This window comes from Miscanthus floridulus, chromosome 11, assembly GCF_019320115.1.
Source record: "Miscanthus floridulus cultivar M001 chromosome 11, ASM1932011v1, whole genome shotgun sequence".
NCBI lineage: Eukaryota > Viridiplantae > Streptophyta > Magnoliopsida > Poales > Poaceae > Miscanthus > Miscanthus floridulus.
This window is the reverse complement of record NC_089590.1, coordinates 26,523,399-26,547,085: the sequence shown is the minus strand read 5'-3', so window position 1 is coordinate 26,547,085 and position 23,687 is coordinate 26,523,399. Positions and strand designations below refer to the sequence as shown.

General features: G+C 45.9%; 1 protein-coding gene across 1 annotated transcript; it reads right to left on the bottom strand.

Moving 5' to 3' along the window:
* Positions 1-12,776: 12,776 nt before the first annotated feature.
* LOC136491723 (uncharacterized) lies at positions 12,777-16,015 on the bottom strand. The gene is made up of 2 exons (XM_066487975.1): positions 12,972-16,015; positions 12,777-12,844 (listed from the first exon to the last, which is right to left on the bottom strand). Exons 1-2 carry the CDS (start codon positions 15,982-15,984, stop codon positions 12,777-12,779), a joined length of 3,081 nt encoding a protein of 1,026 aa, XP_066344072.1. The 5' UTR covers positions 15,985-16,015.
* Between the last annotated feature and the right edge of the window lie 7,672 nt (positions 16,016-23,687).

Here is a 23,687-nt window from a genome sequence, read left to right as displayed (position 1 = left end):
ATCTCCAAACGTACCGAAATGAGCTTCCACTTGAGCATCGTCACCTAGTGGAACCATCGGGTGCGACCAAAACGATTTCTGAGCCTATGGTATGTCTAGGGCAAACCATGCACCTATCTTGCACCGACGCTAACACTACCTCCAAATAAAAAGAAGAGAGATTCCACATGACCCACGTAACCAAGGAGCTCCATCGGGTGCATGCAAAATGATTTCCGAGCCTATGTTACGCTCGACGCAAACCATGCACCTATCTTGCGTCAAGATTAGCACTATCCCTAAACGGAAAGAAGTGACATTCCACATGACCCACGTCACCTAGGGGTTCCATTGCGTGCATCCAAAATGATTTCCTATCCTATGGTACGTTCGACGCAAACCGTGCACCTATCTTGCATCAAGATTAGCACAATGTCCAAATGTACCGAAATGAGCTACCACTTGAGCCTCGTCACCTAGTGGTACCATCGGGTGCGACCAAAATGAATTCTGAGCCTATAGTACGTCTAGAGCAAACCAAGCACCTATCTTGCACCGACGCTAACACTACCTCCAAATGAAAAGAAGAGAGATTCCACATGACCTACATCACCAAGGAGTTCCATTGGGTGCATCAAAAATGATTTCCTAGCCTATGGTATGTTCGACGCAAACCGTGCACATATCTTGCGTCAAGATTAGCATTATGTCCAAACGTACCGAAATGAGCTACCACTTGAGCCTCATCACCTAGTGGTACCATCGGGTGCGACCAAAATGATTTCTGAGCCTATAGTATGTCTAGAGCAAACCATGCACCTATCTTGCACCGATGCTAACACTACCTCAAAATAAAAAGAAGAGAGATTCCACATGACCCACATCACCAAGGAGCTCCGTCGGGTGCATGCAAAATGCTTTCTGAGCCTATGTTACACTCGACGTAAACCATGCACCTATCTTGCGTCAAGATTAGCACTATCTCAAAACGGACCGAAACGAGCTTCCACTTGAGCCTCGTCACCTAGTGGTACCATCGGTTGCGTCCAAAATGATCTCAAAGCCTATGGTACGTCTAGCGCAAACCATACACCTATCTTCCACCGACACTAACACTGTCTCCAAAAGGAAAGAAGTGAGATTCCACATGACCCACGTCACCTTGGAGTTCCATTGGGTGCATCCAAAATGATTTCCTAGCCTATGGTATGTTCGACGCAAACCATGCACCTATCTTGCGTCAAGATTAGCACTATCTCCAAACGTACCGAAATGAGCTTCCACTTGAGCCTCGTCACCTAGTGGTACCATCGTGTGCGACCAAAACGATTTTTGAGCCTACAGTACGTCTAGTGCAAACCATGCAGCTATCTTGTACCAACGCTAACACTACCTCCAAATAGAAAGAAGAGAGATTCCACATGACCCACATCACCAAGGAGCTCCATCGGGTGCATGCAAAATGATTTTCAAGCCTATGTTACGTTCGACGGAAACTGTGCACCTATCTTGCGTCAAGATTAGCACTATCTCTAAACGGAATGAAACAAGCTTCCACTTGAGACTTGTCACCTAGTGGTACCATCGGTTGTGTCCAAAACGATCTCAGAGCCTATGGTACGTCTAGCGCAAACCATGCACCTATCTTGCACCGACACTAACACTGTCTCCAAATGGAAAGAAGTGAGATTCCACATAACCCACGTCACCTAGGAGTTCCATTGGGTGCATCCAAAATGATTTCCTAGCCTATGGTACGTTCGACGCAAATCGTGCACCTATCTTGCGTCAAGATTAGCACTATCTCCAACTGTACCGAAATGAGCTTCCACTTGAGCCTCGTCACCTAGTGGTACCATCGGGTGCGTCCAAAACGATCTCAGAGCCAATGGTACGTCTAGCGCAAACCATGCACCTAGCTTGCTCCGACATAAACACTGTCTCCAAACAAAAAGAAGTGAGATTCCACATAACCCACATCACCTAGGAGTTCCATTGGGTGCATCCAAAATGATTTCCTAGCCTATGGTACGTTCGACGCAAACCGTGCACCTATCTTGCGTCCAGATTAGCACTATGTCCAAACGTACCGAAATGAGCTTCCACTTGAGGCTCGTCACCTAGTGGAACCATCGGGTGCGACCAAAACGATTTCTGAACCAATGGTACGTCTAGTGCAAACCATGCAACTATCTTGCACCGACGCTAACGCTACCTCCAAATAAAAAGAAGAGAGATTCCACATGACCCACGTCACCAAGGAGCTCCATCGGGTGCATGCAAAATGATTTCCGAGCCTATGTTACGCTCGATGCAAACCGTGCACCTATCTTGCGTCAAGATTAGCACTATCTCTAAATGGAATGAAACGAGCTTCCACTTGAGACTTGTCACCTAGTGGTACCATCGATTGCGTCCAAAACGATCTCAGAGCCTATGGTATGTCTAACACTGTCTCCAAATAGAAAGAAGTGAGATTCCACATAACCCACGTCACCTAGGAGTTCCATTGGGTGCATCCAAAATGATTTCCTAGCCTATGGTACGTTCGACGCAAACCGTGCACCTATCTTGCGTTATGATTAGCACTATCTCCAAACGTACCGAAATGAGCTTCCACTCAAGCCTCGTCACCTTGTGGTACCATCGGGTGTGACCAAAATGATTTCAAAGCCTATGGTACATCTAGTGCAAACCATGCACCTATCTTGCACCGACGCTAACACTACCTCCAAATGGAAAGAAGTGAGATTCCACATAACCCATGTCACCTTTGAGTTCCATTGGGTGCATCCAAAATGATTTCCTAGCCAATGGTACGTTCGACGCAAATCGTGCACCTATCTTGTGTCAAGATTAGCACTATCTCCAAACGTACCGAAATGAGCTTCCACTTGAGCATCGTCACCTAGTGGAACCATCAGGTGCGACCAAAATGATTTCTGAGCCTATGGTACGTCTAGGGCAAAGCATGCACCTATCTTGCACCGACGCTAACACTACCTCCAAATAAAAAGAAGAGAGATTCCACATGACCCACGTCACCAAGGAGCTCCATCGGGTGCATGCAAAATGATTTCCGAGCCTATGTTACGCTCGACGCAAACCGTGCACCTATCTTGCGTCAAGATTAGCACTATCTCTAAACGGAAAGAAGTGACATTCCACATGACCCACGTCACCTAGGGGTTCCATTGCGTGCACCCAAAATGATTTCCTATCCTATGGTACGTTCGACGCAAACCGTGCACCTATCTTGCATCAAGATTAGCACAATGTCCAAACGTACCGAAATGAGCTACCACTTGAGCCTCGTCACCTAGTGGTACCATCGGGTGCGACCAAAATGATTTCTGAGCCTATAGTACGTCTAGAGCAAACCATGCACCTATCTTGCACTGACACTAACACTACCTCCAAATGAAAAGAAGAGAGATTCCACATGACCTACATCACCAAGGAGTTCCATTGGGTGCATCAAAAATGATTTCCTAGCCTATGGTACATTCGACGCAAACCGTGCACATATCTTGCATCAAGATTAGCATTATGTCCAAACGTACCGAAATGAGCTACCACTTGTACCATCAGGTGCGACCAAAATGATTTCTGAGCCTATAGTATGTCTAGAGCAAACCATGCACCTATCTTGCACCGACACTAACACTGTCTCCAAAAGGAAAGAAGAGAGATTCCACATGACCCACGTCACCTTGGAGTTCCATTGGGTGCATCCAAAATGATTTCCTAGCCTATGGTATGTTCGACGCAAACCATGCACCTATCTTGCGTCAAGATTAGCACTATCTCCAAACGTACCGAAATGAGCTTCCACTTGAGCCTCGTCACCTAGTGGTACCATCGTGTGCGACCAAAACGATTTTTGAGCCTACAGTACGTCTAGTGCAAACCATGCAGCTATCTTGTACCAACGCTAACACTACCTCCAAATAGAAAGAAGAGAGATTCCACATGACCCACATCACCAAGGAGCTCCATCGGGTGCATGCAAAATGATTTTCAAGCCTATGTTACGTTCGACGGAAACTGTGCACCTATCTTGCGTCAAGATTAGCACTATCTCTAAACGGAATGAAACGAGCTTCCACTTGAGACTTGTCACCTAGTGGTACCATCGGTTGCGTCCAAAACGATCTCAGAGCCTATGGTACGTCTAGCGCAAACCATGCACCTATCTTGCACCGACACTAACACTGTCTCCAAACGGAAAGAAGTGAGATTCCACATAACCCACGTCACCTAGGAGTTCCATTGGGTGCATCCAAAATGATTTCCTAGCCTATGGTACGTTCGACGCAAACCGTGCACCTATCTTGCGTTACGATTAGCACTATCTCCAAACGTACCGAAATGAGCTTCCACTCGAGCCTCGTCACCTTGTGGTACCATCGGGTGCGACCAAATTGATTTCTAAGCCTATGGTACATCTAGTGCAAACCATGCACCTATCTTGCACCGATGCTAACACTACCTCCAAATGGAAAGAAGTGAGATTCCACATAACCCACGTCACCTTTGAGTTCCATTGGGTGCATCCAAAATGATTTCCTAGCCTATGGTACGTTCGACGCAAATCGTGCACCTATCTTGCGTCAAGATTAGCACTATCTCCAAATGTACTGAAATGAGCTTCCACTTGAGCCTCGTCACCTAGTGGTACCATCGGGTGCTTCCAAAACGATCTCAGAGCCTATGGTACGTCTAACGCAAACCATGCACCTAGCTTGCTCCGACACTAACACTGTCTCCAAACGGAAAGAAGTGAGATTCCACATAACCCACATCACCTAGGAGTTCCATTGGGTGCATCCAAAATTATTTCCTAGCCTATGGTACGTTTGACGCAAACCGTGCACCTATCTTGCGTCAAGATTAGCATTATGTCCAAACATACCAAAATGAGCTTCCACTTGAGGCTCGTCATCTAGTGGTACCATCGGGTGCGACCAAAATGATTTCTGAGCCGATGGTACGTCTAGTGCAAACCATGCAACTATCTTGCACCGACGCTAACGCTACCTCCAAATAAAAAGAAGAGAGATTCCACATGACCCACGTCACCAAGGAGCTCCATCGGGTGCATGCAAAATGATTTCCGAGCCTATGTTACGCTCGACGCAAACCGTGCACCTATCTTGCGTCAAGATTAGCACTATCTCTAAACGGAAAGAAGTGACATTCCACATGACCCACATCACCTTGGGGTTCCATTGGGTGCATCCAAAATGATTTCCTATCCTATGGTATGTTCGACGCAAACCATGCACCTATCTTGCATCAAGATTAGCACAATGTCCAAACGTACCGAAATGAGATACCACTTGAGCCTCGTCACCTAGTGGTACCATCGGGTGCGACCAAAATGATTTCTGAGCCTATAGTACATCTAGAGAAAACCATGCACCTATCTTGCACCGACGCTAACACTACCTCCAAATGAAAAGAAGAGAGATTCCACATGACCCACGTCACCAAGGAGCTCCATCGGGTGCATGCAAAATGGTTTCCGAGCCTATGTTACACTCGACGTAAACCATGCACCTATCTTGCATCAAGATTAGCACTATCTCAAAACGGACCGAAACGAGCTTCCACTTGAGCCTCGTCACCTAGTGGTACCAGCAATTGCGTCCAAAACAATCTCAGAGCCTATGGTACGTCTAGCGCAAACCATGCACCTAGCTTGCACTGACACTAACATTGTCTCCAAACGGAAAGAACTGAGATTCCACATAACCCACGTCACCTAGGAGTTCCATTGGGTGCTTCCAAAATGATTTCCAAGCCTATGGTACGTTCGACGCAAACCGTGCACCTATCTTACGTCAAGATTAGCACTATCTCCAAATGTACCAAAATGAGCTTCCACTTGAGCCTCGTCACCTAGTGGTACCATCGGGTGCGTCCAAAATGATCTCAGAGCCTATGGTACGTCTAGCGCAAACCATGCACCTAGCTTGCACCGACACTAACACTACCGTGAAATAGAAAGAAGAGAGATTCCACATGACCCACGTCACCAAGGAGCTCCATCGGGTGCATGCAAAATGATTTATGAGCCTATGTTACGTTCGACGCAAACCGTGCACCTATCTTGCGTCAAGATTAGCACTATCTACAAACGTACCGAAACGAGCTACCACTTGAGCCTTGTCACCTAGGGGTACCATCGGGTGTGTCCAAAACGATCTCAGAGCCTATGGTACGTCTAGCGCCAACCATGCACCTGTCTTGCACCGACACTAACACTGTCTCCAAACCGAAAGAAGTGAGATTCCACATAACCCACGTCACCTAGGAGTTCCATTGGGTGCATCCAAAATGATTTCCTATCCTATGGTACATTCGACGCAAACCATGCACCTATCTTGCATTAAGATTAGCACTATCTCCAAACATACCAAAATGAGCTTCCACTTGAGCATCGTCACTTTGTGGTACCATCGGGTGTGACCAAAATGATTTCTGAGCCTATGGTACATCAAGTCCAAACCATGCACCTATCTTGCACCGACGCTAACACTACCTCAAAACAGAAAGAAGAGAGAGTCCACAGCACCCACGTCACCAAGGAGCTCCATCGGGTGCATGCAAAATTATTTCTGAGCCTATGTTACGTTCAACGCAAACCATGCACCTTTCTTGCATCAAGATTAGCACTATCTCTAAATGGACGGAAACAAGCTTCCACTTGAGCCTCATCACCTAGTGGTACCATCGGTTGTGTCCTAAATGATCTCAGAGCGTATGGTACGTCTAGCGCAAACCATACACGTATCTTGCACCGACACTAACACAATCTTCAAATGCAAAGAAGTGACATTCCACATGACCCACATCACCTAGGAGTTCCATTGGGTGCATCCAAAATGATTTCCTATCCTATGGTACGTTCGACGCAAACTGTGCACCTATCATGCGTCAAGATTAGCACTATGTCCAAACGTACCAAAATGAGCTTACACTTGAGCCTCGTCACCTACTAGTACCATCGGGTGCGACCAAAATGATTTCTGAGACTAGGGTACGTCTAGTGTGAACCATGCACTTATCTAGCACCGACACTAACACTACCTCTAAATGAAAAGAAGAGAGATTCCACATGACCCACGTCACCAAGGAGCTCCATTGGGTGCATGCAAAATGATTTCTGAGCCTATGTTACGCTCGATGCAAACCTTGCACCTATCATGCATCAAGATTAGCACTATCTCTAAACGGACCGAAACGATCTTCCACTTGAGCCTCATCACCAAGTGGTACCATCGGTTGCATCTAAAACGATCTTAGAGCCTATGGTACGTCTAGCGCAAACCATACACCTATCTTCCACCGACACTAACACTATCTCCAAAAGGAAAGAAGTGAGATTCCACATGACCCACGTCACCTAGGAGTTCCATTGGGTGCATCCAAAATGATTTCCTAGCCTATGGTATGTTCGACGCAAACCGTGCACCTATCTTGGGTCAACATTAGCACTATCTCCAAATATACCGAAATGGGCTTCCACTTGAACCTCGTCACCTAGTGGTACCATCGGGTGTGACCAAAATGATTTTTGAGCATATGGTACGTCTAGTGCAAACCATGCAGCTATCTTGTACCAACGCTAACACTACCTCCAAATAGAAAGAAGAGAGATTCCACATGACCCACGTCACCAAGGAGCTCCATCGGGTGCATGCAAAATGATTTCCAAGCCTATGTTATGTTCGACAGAAACTGTGCACCTATCTTGCGTCAAGATTAGCACTATCTCTAAACAGAATGAAACGAGCTTCCACTTGAGACTTGTCACCTAGTGGTACCATCGGTTGCGTCCAAAACGATCTCAGAGCCTATGGTACGTCTAGCGCAAACCATGCACCTATCTTGCACCGACACTAACACTGTCTCCAAATGGACAGAAGTGAGATTCCACATAACCCACGTCACCTAGGAGTTCCATTGGGTGCATCCAAAATTATTTCCTAGCCTATGGTACGTTCGACGCAAACTGTGCACCTATCTTGCGTCAAGATTAGCATTATGTCCAAACGTACCGAAATGAGCTTCCCCTTGAGGCTCGTCACCTAGTGGTACCATCGGGTGCGACCAAAACGATTTCTGAGCCAATGGTACATCTAATGCAAACCATGCACCTATCTTGCACCGATGCTAATGCTACCTCCAAATAAAAAGAAGAGAGATTCCACATGACCCACGTCACCAAGGAGCTCCATCGAGTGCATGCAAAATGATTTGCGAGCCTATGTTACGCTGGACGCAAACCGTGCACCTATCTTGCGTCAAGATTAGCACTATCTCTAAACGGAAAGAAGTGACATTCCACATGACCCACGTCACCTAGGGGTTCCATTGGGTGCATCCAAAATGATTTCCTATCCTATGGTACGTTCGACGCAAACCGTGCACCTATCTTGCATCAAGATTAGCACAATGTCCAAACGTACCGAACTGAGCTACCACTTGAGCCTCGTCACCTAGTGGTACCATCGGGTGCGACCAAAATGATTTTTGAGCCTATAGTACGTCTAGAGCAAACCATGCACCTATCTTGCACCGACGCTAACACTACCTCCAAATGAAAAGAAGAGAGATTCCACATGACTCACGTCACCAAGGAGCTCCGTCGGGTGCATGCAAAATGGTTTCCGAGCCTATGTTACACTCGACGTAAACCATGCACCTATCTTGCGTCAAGATTAGCACTATCTCAAAACAGACCGAAACGAGCTTCCACTTGAGCCTCGTCACCTAGTGGTACCAGCGGTTGCGTCCAAAACAATCTCAGAGCCTATGGTACGTCTAGCGCAAACCATGCACCTAGCTTGCATCGACACTAACATTGTCTCCAAACGGAAAGAACTGAAATTCCACATAACCCATGTCACCTAGGAGTTCCATTAGGTGCTTCCAAAATGATTTCCTAGCCTATGGTACGTTCGACGCAAACCGTGCACCTATCTTACGTCAAGATTAGCACTATCTCCAAATATACCAAAATGAGCTTCCACTTGAGCCTCGTCACCTAGTGGTACCATCGGGTGCGTCCAAAATCATCTCAGAGCCTATGGTACGTCTAGCGCAAACCATGCACCTAGCTTGCTCCGACAATAACACTGTCTCCAAATAGAAAGAAGTGAGATTCCACATAACCCACGTCACCTAGGAGTTCCATTGGGTGCATCCAAAATGATTTCCTAGCCTATGGTACGTTCGACACAAACCGTGCACCTATCTTGCGTCAAGATTAGCACAATGTCCAAACGTACTAAAATGAGCTACCACTTGAGCCTCATCACCTAGTGGTACCATCAGGTGCGATCAAAATGATTTCTGAGCCTATGGTATGTCTAGTGCAAACCATGCACCTATCTTGCACCGACGCTAACACTACATCCAAATAAAAAGAAGAGAGATTCCACATGACCCACGTCACCAAGGAGCTCCATCGGGTGCATGCAAAATGATTTCCAAGCCTATGTTACACTCGACGCAAACCATGCACCTATCTTGCGTCAAGATTAGCACTATCTCTAAACGGACCGAAACGAGCTTCCACTTGAGCCTCGTCACCTAGTGGTACCTGGTTGCGTCCAAAACAATCTCAGAGCCTATGGTACGTCTAGCGCAAACCATGCACCTAGCTTGCACCGACACTAACACTGTCTCCAAACGGAAAGAACTGAGATTCCACAAAACCATGTCACCTAGGAGTTCCATTGGGTGCATCCAAAATGATTTCCTTGCCTATGGTACGTTCGACGCAAACTGTGCATCTATCTTGCGCAAGATTAGCACTATCTCCAAACGTATCGAAATGAGCTTCCACTTGAGCATCGTCACCTAGTGGTACCATCAGGTGTGACCAAAATGATTTCTGAGCCTATGGTACGTCTAGTGCAAACCATGCATCTATCTTGCACCGACACTAACACTACCTCGAAACAGAAAGAAGAGAGATTCCATATGACCCACGTCACCAAGGAGCTCCATCGGGTGCATGCAAAATGATTTATAAGCCTATGTTACGTTCGACGCAAACCGTGCACCCATCTTGCGTCAAGATTAGCACTATCTCCAAATGTACCGAAACGAGCTACCACTTGAGCCTCGTCACCTAGTGGTACCATTGGGTGCATCCAAAATGATCTCAGAGCCTGTGGTACGTCTAGCGCCAACCATGCACCTATCTTGCACCGACACTAACACTATCTCCAAACCAAAAGAAGTGAGATTCCACATAACCCACATCACCTAGGAGTTCCATTGGGTGCATCCAAAATGATTTCCTATCCTATGGTACGTTCGACGCAAACCATGCACCTATCCTGATGGGACAAGGGGTTGTTCCTGATCTTTTGGTGAGTGTGGATAAACTCGATTTGGGGTGGATTCGACGTTGGCTGTCCGACTACAACGACCACAAGGTTGCTGCGCCTTAGCAACAGGTACACCGGCTCCGATTGTGATGTTCTTGCCGTGCCAAGAACACCATGAACCTGCAAGCAACCGAGAACAAGCAAGAACAAGATGAACAAGCAAATAACTCACGGATTTAAGCCAAAGGCCGAATCTGAATCACAAGTTGGGGTCTTGAAACAAGCAAATCGGGTGGTCTAGTCGACACACGCGTTTACAAGGAAGAAGCAGCAGCTATCTTGCATCTAAACAAAACCCAACCTCATTCTGATGGCTGCTGGCTCTATTTATAAGGAGGAGAGCACAAGGGGGAGTGGGAAACCCTAATCTGGGCGTCCCTCAATGGGCTGTAGGTCTGTGCGTCCTTTGGCTTGCTGCGCACAGATTCGGTAGATTCTGATAGTGGGGTTGGACCCATGTGAAAGAGGACGACGCGCTCTTTCCAACAAGTCAAAAACCAGCTTCATTGGATCTCGTATCAAGGAGTTATGGTACTTTTGATGGAGTGTTTCCTGCTGTCTCGAGATGAGCTGAGCGCCCCATTAATGATGATTCCCACTTGTTCGGCTGCTCCATCCTCATCATGGGGTCTAAACATGAGGCAATGGGGTCTTGACCAACATTCCTAAGAATAAGACAATCATCACCATGATTTAGTAGCATCCAATTCTGAGACGAGTTTGTATGAACAGCGAGGAACGACTTTACCTGATAATTAAGTTGTTGTGCTCGAGCTCTTGTCATCGGACCTTGTTGTGCAGCAGGTGTGGTTGTATCAATGGAAGGGATGTCCTCATCATCCTCCCCTTCTTGCATTTGAGTCGTCCTCGACTCTAGTTCATCCTCTTCTCCCAAATATGGTTTCAAATCTGCAATGTTAAAAGTGGGGCTAACCCCAAAAGCTGCAGGTAGCTCAAGTTTGTACGCATTATCATTAATCCTTTCTAACACTTTAAAAGGACCATTGGCTCTAGGCAGCAACTTAGACTTTCGCAAATCAGGGAACCTATCTTTTCTCAAATGGAGCCAAACTAGATCACCAGGTTCAAAAATGACATGTTTCTTCCCTTTGCTACCAGCTAGTTTATACTTTGCGTTCATGCACTCTATTTTCTCTTTAGTGGTTTCATGCAATTTTAAGATCAGTTCAGCACGTTGTTTAGCATCAAAGTTCACTCGCTCCGAGGTCGGAAGAGGTAACAAATCAATAGGAGCACGTGGCACAAACCCATAAACAATCTCAAAAGGGCTTTTCTTAGTGGTAGAATGCTGTGAACGATTATAAGCAAACTCAACATGAGGCAAGCACTCTTCCCACATTTTTATGTTCTTTTTCAAAACAGCCCTAAGCAAAGTAGATAATGTTCTATTGACAACCTCAGTTTGTCCATCAGTTTGGGGATGACAAGTAGTGGAAAATAAAAGCTTAGTCCCTAGCTTAGCCCACAAAGTTCTCCAAAAATGACTAAGAAATTTTGCATCCCGATCAGAAACAATGGTGTTAGGCACACCGTGCAATCGAACAATCTCACGAAAGAACAAATCAGCAACATGTGTAGCATCATCGCTCTTATGACATGGTATGAAATGTGCCATTTTAGAAAATCTATCCACAACAACAAACACACTATCCCTCCCCTTCTTTGTTCTAGGCAGTCCTAAAACAAAGTCCATTGAAATATCTTCCCACGGTGCACTTGGAACAGGAAGAGGCATGTATAAACCATGAGGATTAAGGTGTGACTTAGCTTTCTGGCATGTTGTGCAGCGAGCAACGAACCTCTCCACGTCTCTCCTCATCTTGGGCCAAAAGAAATGACCAGCAAGGATGTCCTCTGTCTTTTTCACACCAAAATGTCCCATGAGTCCTCCTCCATGCGCTTCCTGCAACAATAACAAACGCACAGAGCTAGCTGGAATGCATAGCTTGTTAGCTCTAAAGACAAACCCGTCGGTAAGGATGAATCTGTTCCATGTTTTCCCCTCTTGGCAATTCAGCAATACATCTTTGAAATCATTGTCATGTGCATATTGTTCCTTAATAGTTTCCAAACCAAAGATTTTAAAGTCAAGTTGTGAAAGCATGGTGTAACGTCTAGACAAAGCATCAGCAATTATATTTTCCTTCCCCTTTTTGTGTTTGATGACATAAGGAAAGGACTCGATGAATTCAACCCACTTGGCATGTCTACGGTTCAGTTTTGCTTGACTACGGATGTGTTTCAAAGATTCATGATCAGAATGTATGACAAACTCTTTGGGCCACAAATAATGCTGCCATGTTTCCAAAGTCCGAACTAGAGCAAGCAATTCCTTATCATAAGTAGAATAGTTCAAACTAGGGCCACTCAACTTTTCACTGAAATACGCCACAGGTTTCCCCTCTTGTAACAGCACACCACCCAACCCAATTCCACTAGCATCACATTCAAGCTCAAAGGTTTTGTTGAAATCAGGAAGTTGGATTAAAGGTGCATGAGTTAACTTATCTTTGAGCGTGTTGAAAGCATCCTGTTGGGTTGCAGCCCAAGTGAAGGTTGCACCCTTCTTGGTGAGTTCATGCAGCGGGGCTGCAATGGTGCTGAAGTCCTTCACAAATCGACGGTAGAAACTAGCAAGTCCTAGAAAACTCCGCACTTGTGTGACCGTGCAGGGAACAGGCCAGCTGTGTATGGCCTCAACCTTGGCTTGATCAACTTCGATTCCCTGCAGTGTCACAACATATCCAAGAAAAGAAACTCGATCTGTGCAAAAGGTGCACTTCTCAAGATTGCCAAACAAGTGTGCATCCCGTAGAGCATTGAAAACGGCACGCAAATGATCAAGATGTTCCTCTAATGATCTACTATATATCAAGATGTCATCAAAGTATACCACCACGAATCTGCCAATAAAAGAGCGTAAAACCTCGTTCATTAATCTCATGAAAGTGCTGGGTGCATTAGTCAATCCAAAGGGCATGACAAGCCATTCATATAAACCAAACTTAGTTTTAAACGCTGTTTTCCATTCATCTCCTAGCTTCATACGAATCTGGTGGTAACCACTACGCAAATCAATTTTAGAGAACACAATTGAGCCACTCAATTCATCAAGCATATCATCTAACCTTGGAATAGGATGACGATATCTGATTGTGATGTTGTTTATCGCTCTACAATCAACACACATGCGCCATGATCCATCCTTCTTAGGAACTAAAAGCACGGGAACGGCACAAGGGCTAAGAGACTCACGCACATAACCTTTGTTGAGCAATTCTTGTACTTGTCTCTGAATCTCTTTTGTCTCATCCGGGTTGGTCCTATACGGCGCACGATTAGGCAAGGAAGCCCCAGGGATGAGGTCAATCTGGTGTTCAATCCCTCGAATTGGTGGCAGCCCCGGTGGTACCTCCTTTGGAAAAACATCGGCATACTCCTGCAAAAGATTAGTGACAGCAGGAGGCAAAGAAATAGATGTATCTTCGAGTGAAAATAAAGTTTCTTTGCAAACCAAAGCATAGCAAACAGTAGTACTAGCATCAATCTCATCCAAATCAGATTTGGTGGCAAAGTAACAAGAGCCTTTCAGCTTGATCTCATTTTTATTATGATGAACAGATTTGCTAGACTTCTTCTTATGTTTCTCAAGTTCATTAGCGACAATCTGATTTTCACTAGCAACAGCCTGATTCTTAAGTTTGCTAGCTCTAGCAAGTTCATCTCTTAGAATAGCCTCAGGGGACATGGGGTGCAACACAATCTTCTTGTCATTATGCACAAAAGAGTATTGATTTGTTTTACCAAAGTGCAAGGAATCTTTATCAAACTGCCATGGTCTACCTAACAACATAGAGCATGCTTGCATAGGCACAACATCGCAGTCAATGGAATCATGATAAGAACCAATGGCAAACTCTACCCTTACCAATCGTGTTACCTTCACCTTGCCGCTGCTGTTAAGCCACTGAATGTAGTAAGGCTGCGGGTGTGGTTTTGTGCTCAACAAAAGCTTCTTCACCATTTCAGCACTTGCCAAGTTGTTGCAGCTTCCTCCATCTATGATCACACGGCAAGAGCGTTCCTTGATCACACACTTGGTTTGAAACAAAGTGTGGCGCTGATTTTGCTCAGCCCTCTCCATTTGGGCACTTAGCACCCGCTGCACCACGAGGCTCTCATAGTGCTCAGCAGCTTCAGCCCCAATGTGCTCTTCGTCTTGTTGGAAATCATCTCCTTCCGCTACATTGTTAGCAGCAAGCAAAGCATATGTTTCTTCATCAAAATCACTAGCAGAGGAATACCCACCATCAGCTCGCACAACCATCACACGTGTGCTTGGGCAGTCCTTGCGTACGTGGCCATATCCTTTGCAGCGTAGGCACTGAATATCCCTTGTTCTCCCCGTGGATACCACCGAGGATGAACTCTTGGCAGATGTAGCCGTTGCTCCTTTAGTTGGTTCACTTGGGCATGGTACAGAATTTGTTGTAGAGGAGCGTGGCTTGATGGTCGAGGAAGATTGTGGGGGTGCACGCGTTGACGGTGCAGCAGCATTGGAGGGTGTCCACGGGCTAGCACGACCTGCAGGAATGTTAGCCCTCATGCTAGCTCGTCGTCCCTGCACTTCTCGTTCAGCTTTACAAGCAAGGTGAAATAAACGATTGACAGAATTATATTCCTTATAAGCTAGAATATCCTGAATCTCCCGGTTCAGCCCACCCATAAATCTAGCTATGGCACCATCCTCATTTTCCTCTAGCCTGCAACGAAGCATACCCATTTGTAGCTCTTGATAGTATTCTTCTACAGATTTGGATCCTTGCCTCAATTGTTGCAACTTATGTAAAAGATCACGGGAATAATAAGAAGGAACAAATCTGGCCCGCATGACCTGTTTCAAAGCATCCCAAGTTGGTGTGTTATTTGGGTTCTTACGATGGTATTCAGACCACCAAACAGAGGCAAAGTCAGTAAACTCACTAGTTGCAGCCCTAACACGTTTGTCCTCAGGGAAATCATGGCAAGTAAATTTCTGATCAACAGCTAATTCCCAACTAAGGTACATATCAGGATTATACCTCCCATCAAAAGCAGGTATGGTGAATTTAATCTTGCCAAATGAGTCATCGGCACGTACCTCTTGCCGTGGTCGGCGAGGACCTGTCTCATGGCGGCGGCGATGTTGTTCGATGCGTCGATGACCATTCAGCTCCTCATCAAGCTCAGTGTCCGCTGCATATTCTTCTTCATCATGACCAGCAGCACTGCCCATGGTGTTGTTGTTGTTGTGATTGCGTCGTTCGAAACCATCACAGCGATTCTGTTCCATCCTCTCCAATCGCTCCAAGACACCTACAAGAGATGTATTAACAGAACCAAGAGTGCCTTCCAAGGAAGCCAACTTGGTGTTGGTCTCAATCTGAGCCGTCTCCAATTGACCAAGGCGCTCATTGGTGACACGAACATCCTCATCAAGGTGTTCAGCATGGAGCCTCACTTTGCGTTCAAAGTGTTGCAGCAAGGCTTTTGATCGAGGTGATTGTGGAGGGGTCCTTTCACCTTCTCCTGCCATGGTTAGTATGTAGCAAGGGAATCACAAGAAAATATGTCCTACCAACTAACTGAATTAGGTGGCAACAATTTTCATTCTCTCAGCATGTGCAACCGAGTTCTTACAAGTCCTTACCTTGCTATGTAGATGGTGTTGGCGACGACAAGAACAACACAAGTAGTAGCAAGTAGAACCCTGTGACGTTGTAGATAATTTGTGGAGCTGTAGGTGGCTTAAAAAAAATCAAGGTACAGCTGGAACCACGTTAGTCAATGCAAGTTGAATAAGTGTTCAAAGATAGTACCGTGCTGGTCCTAGGCTAACCCGTGCTAGAGACGCGAGCCTAGACACAAATGTTGTCACCGGACAGTAGCAAACAATGGAAATGATGAGAGTAAATAGCATCAACTTAACCCTTCTTTTTTTTCTTTCTTTCTTTCTTTCCTCCTTTTCCTTTCTTTTTCTTTTCTATTTTCTTTTTCTTTTCTTTTCTTTTCTTTTCTTTTCTTTTCTTTTCTTTTCGACAAGTAGCACAAACTGAACTTTTGCAATATGATTATAACAAGAATGCAGCAAGTAGCATAGACTTTCTTTTACTAGGGATAAGGATTGCAACAAGTAGTACAAATATGCAATTTGAACTCTCTTATTTTCAGAACTGAGTGTACTCAGATTTGCACCAAAACGACAGGTGCATAAGGTAGTGTTTGTGTAGGCACGGCTGAAGGTGATGGTGGTGAGGGTTTCAGCGAAAAGGTCGAGAAAAACAGCGGTGCTTTTGCTGCTGGTTGTGGTGGTATTGGTGGAGATTGCAGCGGCTGAAGTGGGGGGAAAGGCAACAACGGATTGTGTGGTGACTGAAACGTGACAAGAACTCGAAACTCTAAAGGATTAGAACCTAAGAACCAGCACTTGACACCACGATGTAAACCACAAACTCAACAAGCAAAGAACTAAGCAGATCAGCAAGGCTCAAACTTGTGTTTGGAATTTCAGTTCTATCCTATTTTTATATTTCTGGACTATAGGTAAAGTAATGAACGGTAAATCACTCACCAAAGAACCTTGCTCTGATACCACATGATGGGACAAGGGGTTGTTCCTGATCTTTTGGTGAGTGTGGATAAACTCGATTTGGGGTGGATTCGACGTTGGCTGTCCGACTACAACGACCACAAGGTTGCTGCGCCTTAGCAACAGGTACACCGGCTCCGATTGTGATGTTCTTGCCGTGCCAAGAACACCATGAACCTGCAAGCAACCGAGAACAAGCAAGAACAAGATGAACAAGCAAATAACTCACGGATTTAAGCCAAAGGCCGAATCTGAATCACAAGTTGGGGTCTTGAAACAAGCAAATCGGGTGGTCTAGTCGACACACGCGTTTACAAGGAAGAAGCAGCAGCTATCTTGCATCTAAACAAAACCCAACCTCATTCTGATGGCTGCTGGCTCTATTTATAAGGAGGAGAGCACAAGGGGGAGTGGGAAACCCTAATCTGGGCGTCCCTCAATGGGCTGTAGGTCTGTGCGTCCTTTGGCTTGCTGCGCACAGATTCGGTAGATTCTGATAGTGGGGTTGGACCCATGTGAAAGAGGACGACGCGCTCTTTCCAACAAGTCAAAAACCAGCTTCATTGGATCTCGTATCAAGGAGTTATGGTACTTTTGATGGAGTGTTTCCTGCTGTCTCGAGATGAGCTGAGCGCCCCATTAATGATGATTCCCACTTGTTCGGCTGCTCCATCCTCATCATGGGGTCTAAACATGAGGCAATGGGGTCTTGACCAACATTCCTAAGAATAAGACAATCATCACCATGATTTAGTAGCATCCAATTCTGAGACGAGTTTGTATGAACAGCGAGGAACGACTTTACCTGATAATTAAGTTGTTGTGCTCGAGCTCTTGTCATCGGACCTTGTTGTGCAGCAGGTGTGGTTGTATCAATGGAAGGGATGTCCTCATCATATCCTGCATTAAGATTAGCACTATCTCCAAACATACCAAAATGAGCTTCCACTTGAGCATCGTCACTTTGTGGTACCATCGGGTGTGACCAAAATGATTTCTAAGCCTATGGTACATCAAGTCTAAACCATGCACCTATCTTGCACCAACGCTAACACTACCTCCAAACAAAAAGAAGAGAGAGTCCACAAGACCCACATCACCAAGGAGCTCCATCGGGTGCATGCAAAATTATTTCTGAGCCTATGTTATGTTCGACGCAAACCGTGCACCTTTCTTGCATTAAGATTAGCACTATCTCTAAATGGACCGAAACAAGCTTCCACTTGAGCCTCGTCACCTAGTGGTACCATCGGTTGTGTCCTAAATGATCTCAGAGCATATGGTACGTCTAGCGCAAACCATACACGTATCTTGCACCGACACTAACACAATCTTCAAATGCAAAGAAGTGACATTCCACATGACCCACATCACCTAGGATTTCCATTGGGTGCATCAAAAATGATTTCCTATCCTATGGTACGTTCGACGCAAACCGTGCACCTATCATGCGTCAAGATTAGCACTATGTCCAAACGTACCAAAATGAGCTTACACTTGAGCCTCGTCACCTACAAGTACCATCGGGTGCGACCAAAATGATTTCTGAGCCAAGGGTACGTCTAGTGTGAACCATGCACTTATCTTGCACCGACACTAACACTACCTCCAAATGAAAAGAAGAGAGATTCCACATGACCCACGTCAATAAGGAGCTCCATCGGGTGCATGCAAAATGATTTCTGAGCCTATGTTACGCTCGACGCAAACCATGCACCTATCATGCATCAAGATTAGCACTATCTCTAAACGGACCGAAATGATCTTCCACTTGAGCCTTGTCACCAAGTGGTACCGTTGGTTGCATCCAAAACGATCTTAGAGCCTATGGTACGTCTAGCGCAAACCATACACCTATCTTCCACCGACACTAACACTGTCTCCAAAAGTAAAAGAAGTGAGATTCCACATGACCCACGTCACCTAGGAGTTCCATTAGGTGCATCCAAAATAATTTCCTAGCCTATGGTATGTTCGATGCAAACCGTGCACCTATCTTGCGTCAAGATTAGCACTATCTCCAAACGTACCGAAATGAGCTTGCACTTGAGCCTCGTCACCTAGTGGTACCATCGGGTGCGACCAAAATGATTTCTGAGCCTATAGTATGTCTAGAGCAAACCATGCACCTATCTTGCACCGATGCTAACACTACCTCCAAATAGAAAGAAGAGAGATTCCACATGACCCACATCACCAAGGAGCTCCATCAGGTGCATGCAAAATGATTTTCAAGCCTATGTTATGTTCGACGGAAACTGTGCACCTATCTTGCGTCAAGATTAGCACTATCTCTAAACGGAATGAAATGAGCTTCCACTTGAGACTTGTCACCTAGTGGTACCATCGGTTGCGTCCAAAATGATCTCAGAGCCTATGGTACGTCTAGCGCAAACCATGCACCTATCTTATACCGACACTAACACTGTCTCCAAACGGAAAGAAGTGAGATTCCACATAACCCACGTCACCTAGGAGTTCCATTGGGTGCATCCAAAATGATTTCCTAGCCTATGGTACGTTCGACGCAAACCGTGCACCTATCTTGTGTTACGATTAGGACTATCTCCAAACGTACCGAAATGAGCTTCCACTCGAGCCTCGTCACCTTGTCCCATCGGGTGCGCCAAAATGATTTCTAAGCCTATGCGACATCTAGTGCAAACCACGCACCTATCTTGCACTGACGCTAACACTACCTCCAAATGGAAAGAAGTGAGATTCCACGTAACCCATGTCACCTTTGAGTTCCTTTGGATGCATCCAAAATGATTTCCTAGCCTATGGTACGTTCGACGCAAATCGTGCACCTATCTTGCGTCAAGATTAGCACTATCTCCAACTGTACCGAAATGAGCTTCCACTTGAGCCTCGTCACCTAGTGGTACCATCGGGTGCGTCCAAAACGATCTCAGAGCCAATGGTACGTCTAGCGCAAACCATGCACCTAGCTTGCTCCAACACAAACACTGTCTCCAAACGAAAAGAAGTGAGATTCCACATAACCCACATCACATAGGAGTTCCATTGGGTGCATCCAAAATGATTTCCTAGCCTATGGTACGTTCGACGCAAACCGTGCACCTATCTTGTGTCAAGATTAGCACTATGTCCAAACGTACCGAAATGAGCTTCCACTTGAGGCTCGTCACATAGTGGTACCATCGGGTGCGACCAAAATGATTTCTGAGCCAATGGTACGTCTAGTGCAAACCATGCACCTATCTTGCACCGACGCTAATGCTACCTCCAAATAAAAAGAAGAGAGATTCCACATGACCCACGTCACCAAGGAGCTCCATCGGGTGCATGCAAAATGATTTCTGAGCCTATGTTACGCTCGACGCAAACCGTGCACCTATCTTGCGTCAAGATTAGCACTATCTCTAAACGGAAAGCAGTGACATTCCACATGACCCACGTCACCTAGGGGTTCCATTGGGTGCATCCAAAATGATTTCCTATCCTATGGTACGTTCGACGCAAACCGTGCACCTATCTTGCATCAAGATTAGCACAATGTCCAAACGTACCGAAATGAGCTACCACTTGAGTCTCGTCACCTAGTGGTACCATCGGGTGCGACCAAAATGATTTCTGAGCCTATAGTACGTCTAGAGGAAACCATGCACCTATCTTGCACCGACGCTAACACTACCTCCAAATGAAAAGAAGAGAGATTCCACATGACCCACGTCACCAAGGAGCTCCGTCGGGTGCATGCAAAATGGTGTCCGAGCCTATGTTACAATCGACGTAAACCAAGCACCTATCTTGCGTCAAGATTAGCACTATCACAAAATGGACCGAAACGAGCTTCCACTTGAGCCTCGTCACCTAGTGGTACCATCGGTTGCGTCCAAAATGATCTTAGAGCCTATGGTACGTCTAGCGCAAACCATACATGTATCTTCCACCGACACTAACACTGTCTCCAAAAGGAAAGAAGTGAGATTCCACATGACCCACGTCACCTAGGAGTTCCATTGGGTGCATGCAAAATGATTTCCTAGCCTATGGTATGTTCGACGCAAACTGTGCACCTATTTGCGTCAAGATTAGCACTATCTCCAAACGTACCGAAATGAGCTTCCACTTGAGCCTCATCACCTAGTGGTACCATCGGGTGCGACCAAAACGATTTTTTAGCCTACGGTACGTCTAGTGCAAACCATGCAGCTATCTTGTACCAACGCTAACACTACCTCCAAATAGAGAGAAGAGAGATTCCACATGACCCACGTCACCAAGGAGCTCCATCGGGTGCATGCAAAATGATTTTCAAGCCTATGTTATGTTCGACGGAAACGGTGCACCTATCTTGCGTCAAGATTAGCACTATCTCTAAACGGAATGAAACAAGCTTCCACTTGAGACTTGTCACCTAGTGGTACCATCGGTTGCGTCCAAAATGATCTCAGAGCCTATGGTATGTCTAACACTGTCTCCAAACGGAAAGAAGTGAGATTCCACATAACCCATGTCACCTAGGAGTTCCATTGGTGCATCCAAAATGATTTCCTAGCCTATGGAACGTTCGACGCAAACCGTGCACCTATCTTGCATTACGATTAGCACTATCTCCAAACGTACCGAAATGAGCTTCCACTCGAGCCTCATCACCTTGTGGTACCATTAGGTGCGACCAAAATGATTTCTAAGCCTATGGTACATCTAGTGCAAACCATGCACCTATCTTGCACCGACGCTAACACTACCTGCAAATGGAAAGAAGTGAGATTCCACATAACCCACGTCACCTTTGAGTTCCATTGGGTGCATCCAAAATGATTTCCTAGCCTATGGTATGTTCGACGCAAACCGTGCACCTATCTTGTGTCAAGATTAGCACTATCTCCAAATGTACCGAAATGAGCTTCCACTTGAGCCTCGTCACCTAGTGGTACCATCGGGTGCATCCAAAACGATCTCAGAGCCTATGGTACGTCTAGCGCAAACCATACATCTAGCTTGCTCTGACACTAACACTGTCTCCAAACAGAAAGAAGTGAGATTCCACATAACCCACATCACCTAGGAGTTCCATTGGGTGCATCCAAAATGATTTCCTAGCCTATGGTACGTTCGACGCAAACCGTGCACCTATCTTGCGTCAAGATTAGCATTATGTCCAAACATACCAAAATGAGCTTCCACTTGAGGCTCGTCACCTAGTGGTACCATCGGGTGCGACCAAAACGATTTCTGAGCCGATGGTACGTCTAGTGCAAACCATGCACCTATCTTGCACCGACGCTAACGCTACCTCCAAATAAAAAGAAGAGAGATTCCACAAGACCCACGTCACCAAGGAGCTCCATCGGGTGCATGCAAAATGATTTCTGAGCCTATGTTACGCTTGACGCAAACCGTGCACCTATTTGCGTCAAGATTTGCACTATCTCTAAACGGAAAGAAGTGACATTCCACATGACCCACGCCACCTAGGGGTTCCATTGGGTGCATCCAAAATGATTTCCTATCCTATGGTATGTTCGACGCAAACCATGCACCTATTTTGCATCAAGATTAGCACTATCTCCAAATGTACCGAAATGAGCTTCCACTTGAGCCTCGTCACCTAGTGGTACCATCGGGTGCGTCCAAAATGATCTCAGAGCCTAGTGGTACCATCGGGTGCGTCTAGCGCAAACCATGCACCTAGCTTGCACCGACACTAACACTACCTTGAAATAGAAAGAAGAGAGATTCCACATGACCCACGTCACCAAGGAGCTCCATCGGGTGCATGCAAAATGATTTATGAGCCTATGTTACGTTCGACGCAAACCGTGCACCTATCTTGCGTCAAGATTAGCACTATCTCCAAACGTACCGAAACAAGCTACCACTTGAGCCTTGTCACCTAGTGGTACCATCGGGTGCGTCCAAAATGATCTCAGAGCCTATGGTACGTCTAGCGCCAACCATGCACCTATCTTGCACCGACACTAACACTGTCTCCAAACCGAAAGAAGTGAGATTCCTCATAACCCACGTCACCTAGGAGTTCCATTGGGTGCATCCAAAATGATTTCCTATCGTATGGTACGTTCGACGCAAACCGTGCACCTATCTTGCATTAAGATTAGCACTATCTCCAAACATACCAAAATGAGCTTCCACTTGAGCATCGTCACTTTGTGGTACCATCGGGTGTGACCAAAATGATTTCTGAGCCTATGGTGATGAGGACATCCCTTCCATTGATACAACCACACCTGCTGCACAACAAGGTCCGATGACAAGAGCTCGAGCACAACAACTTAATTATCAGGTAAAGTCGTTCCTCGCTGTTCATACAAACTCGTCTCAGAATTGGATGCTACTAAATCATGGTGATGATTGTCTTATTCTTAGGAATGTTGGTCAAGACCCCATTGCCTCATGTTTAGACCCCATGATGAGGATGGAGCAGCCGAACAAGTGGGAATCATCATTAATGGGGCGCTCAGCTCATCTCGAGACAGCAGGAAACACTCCATCAAAAGTACCATAACTCCTTGATACGAGATCCAATGAAGCTGGTTTTTGACTTGTTGGAAAGAGCGCGTCGTCCTCTTTCACATGGGTCCAACCCCACTATCAGAATCTACCGAATCTGTGCGCAGCAAGCCAAAGGACGCACAGACCTACAGCCCATTGAGGGA

Coding starts and splice junctions, on each gene's coding strand:
- LOC136491723 (XM_066487975.1), bottom strand. CDS start 15,984: ATGGCAGGAGAAGGTGAAAGGACCCCTCCACAATCACCTCGATCAAAA. Junction 12,845..12,971: donor GCATGAACTCACCAAGAAGG/GTGCAACCTTCA, acceptor ATGTGATGCTAG/TGGAATTGGGTTGGGTGGTG.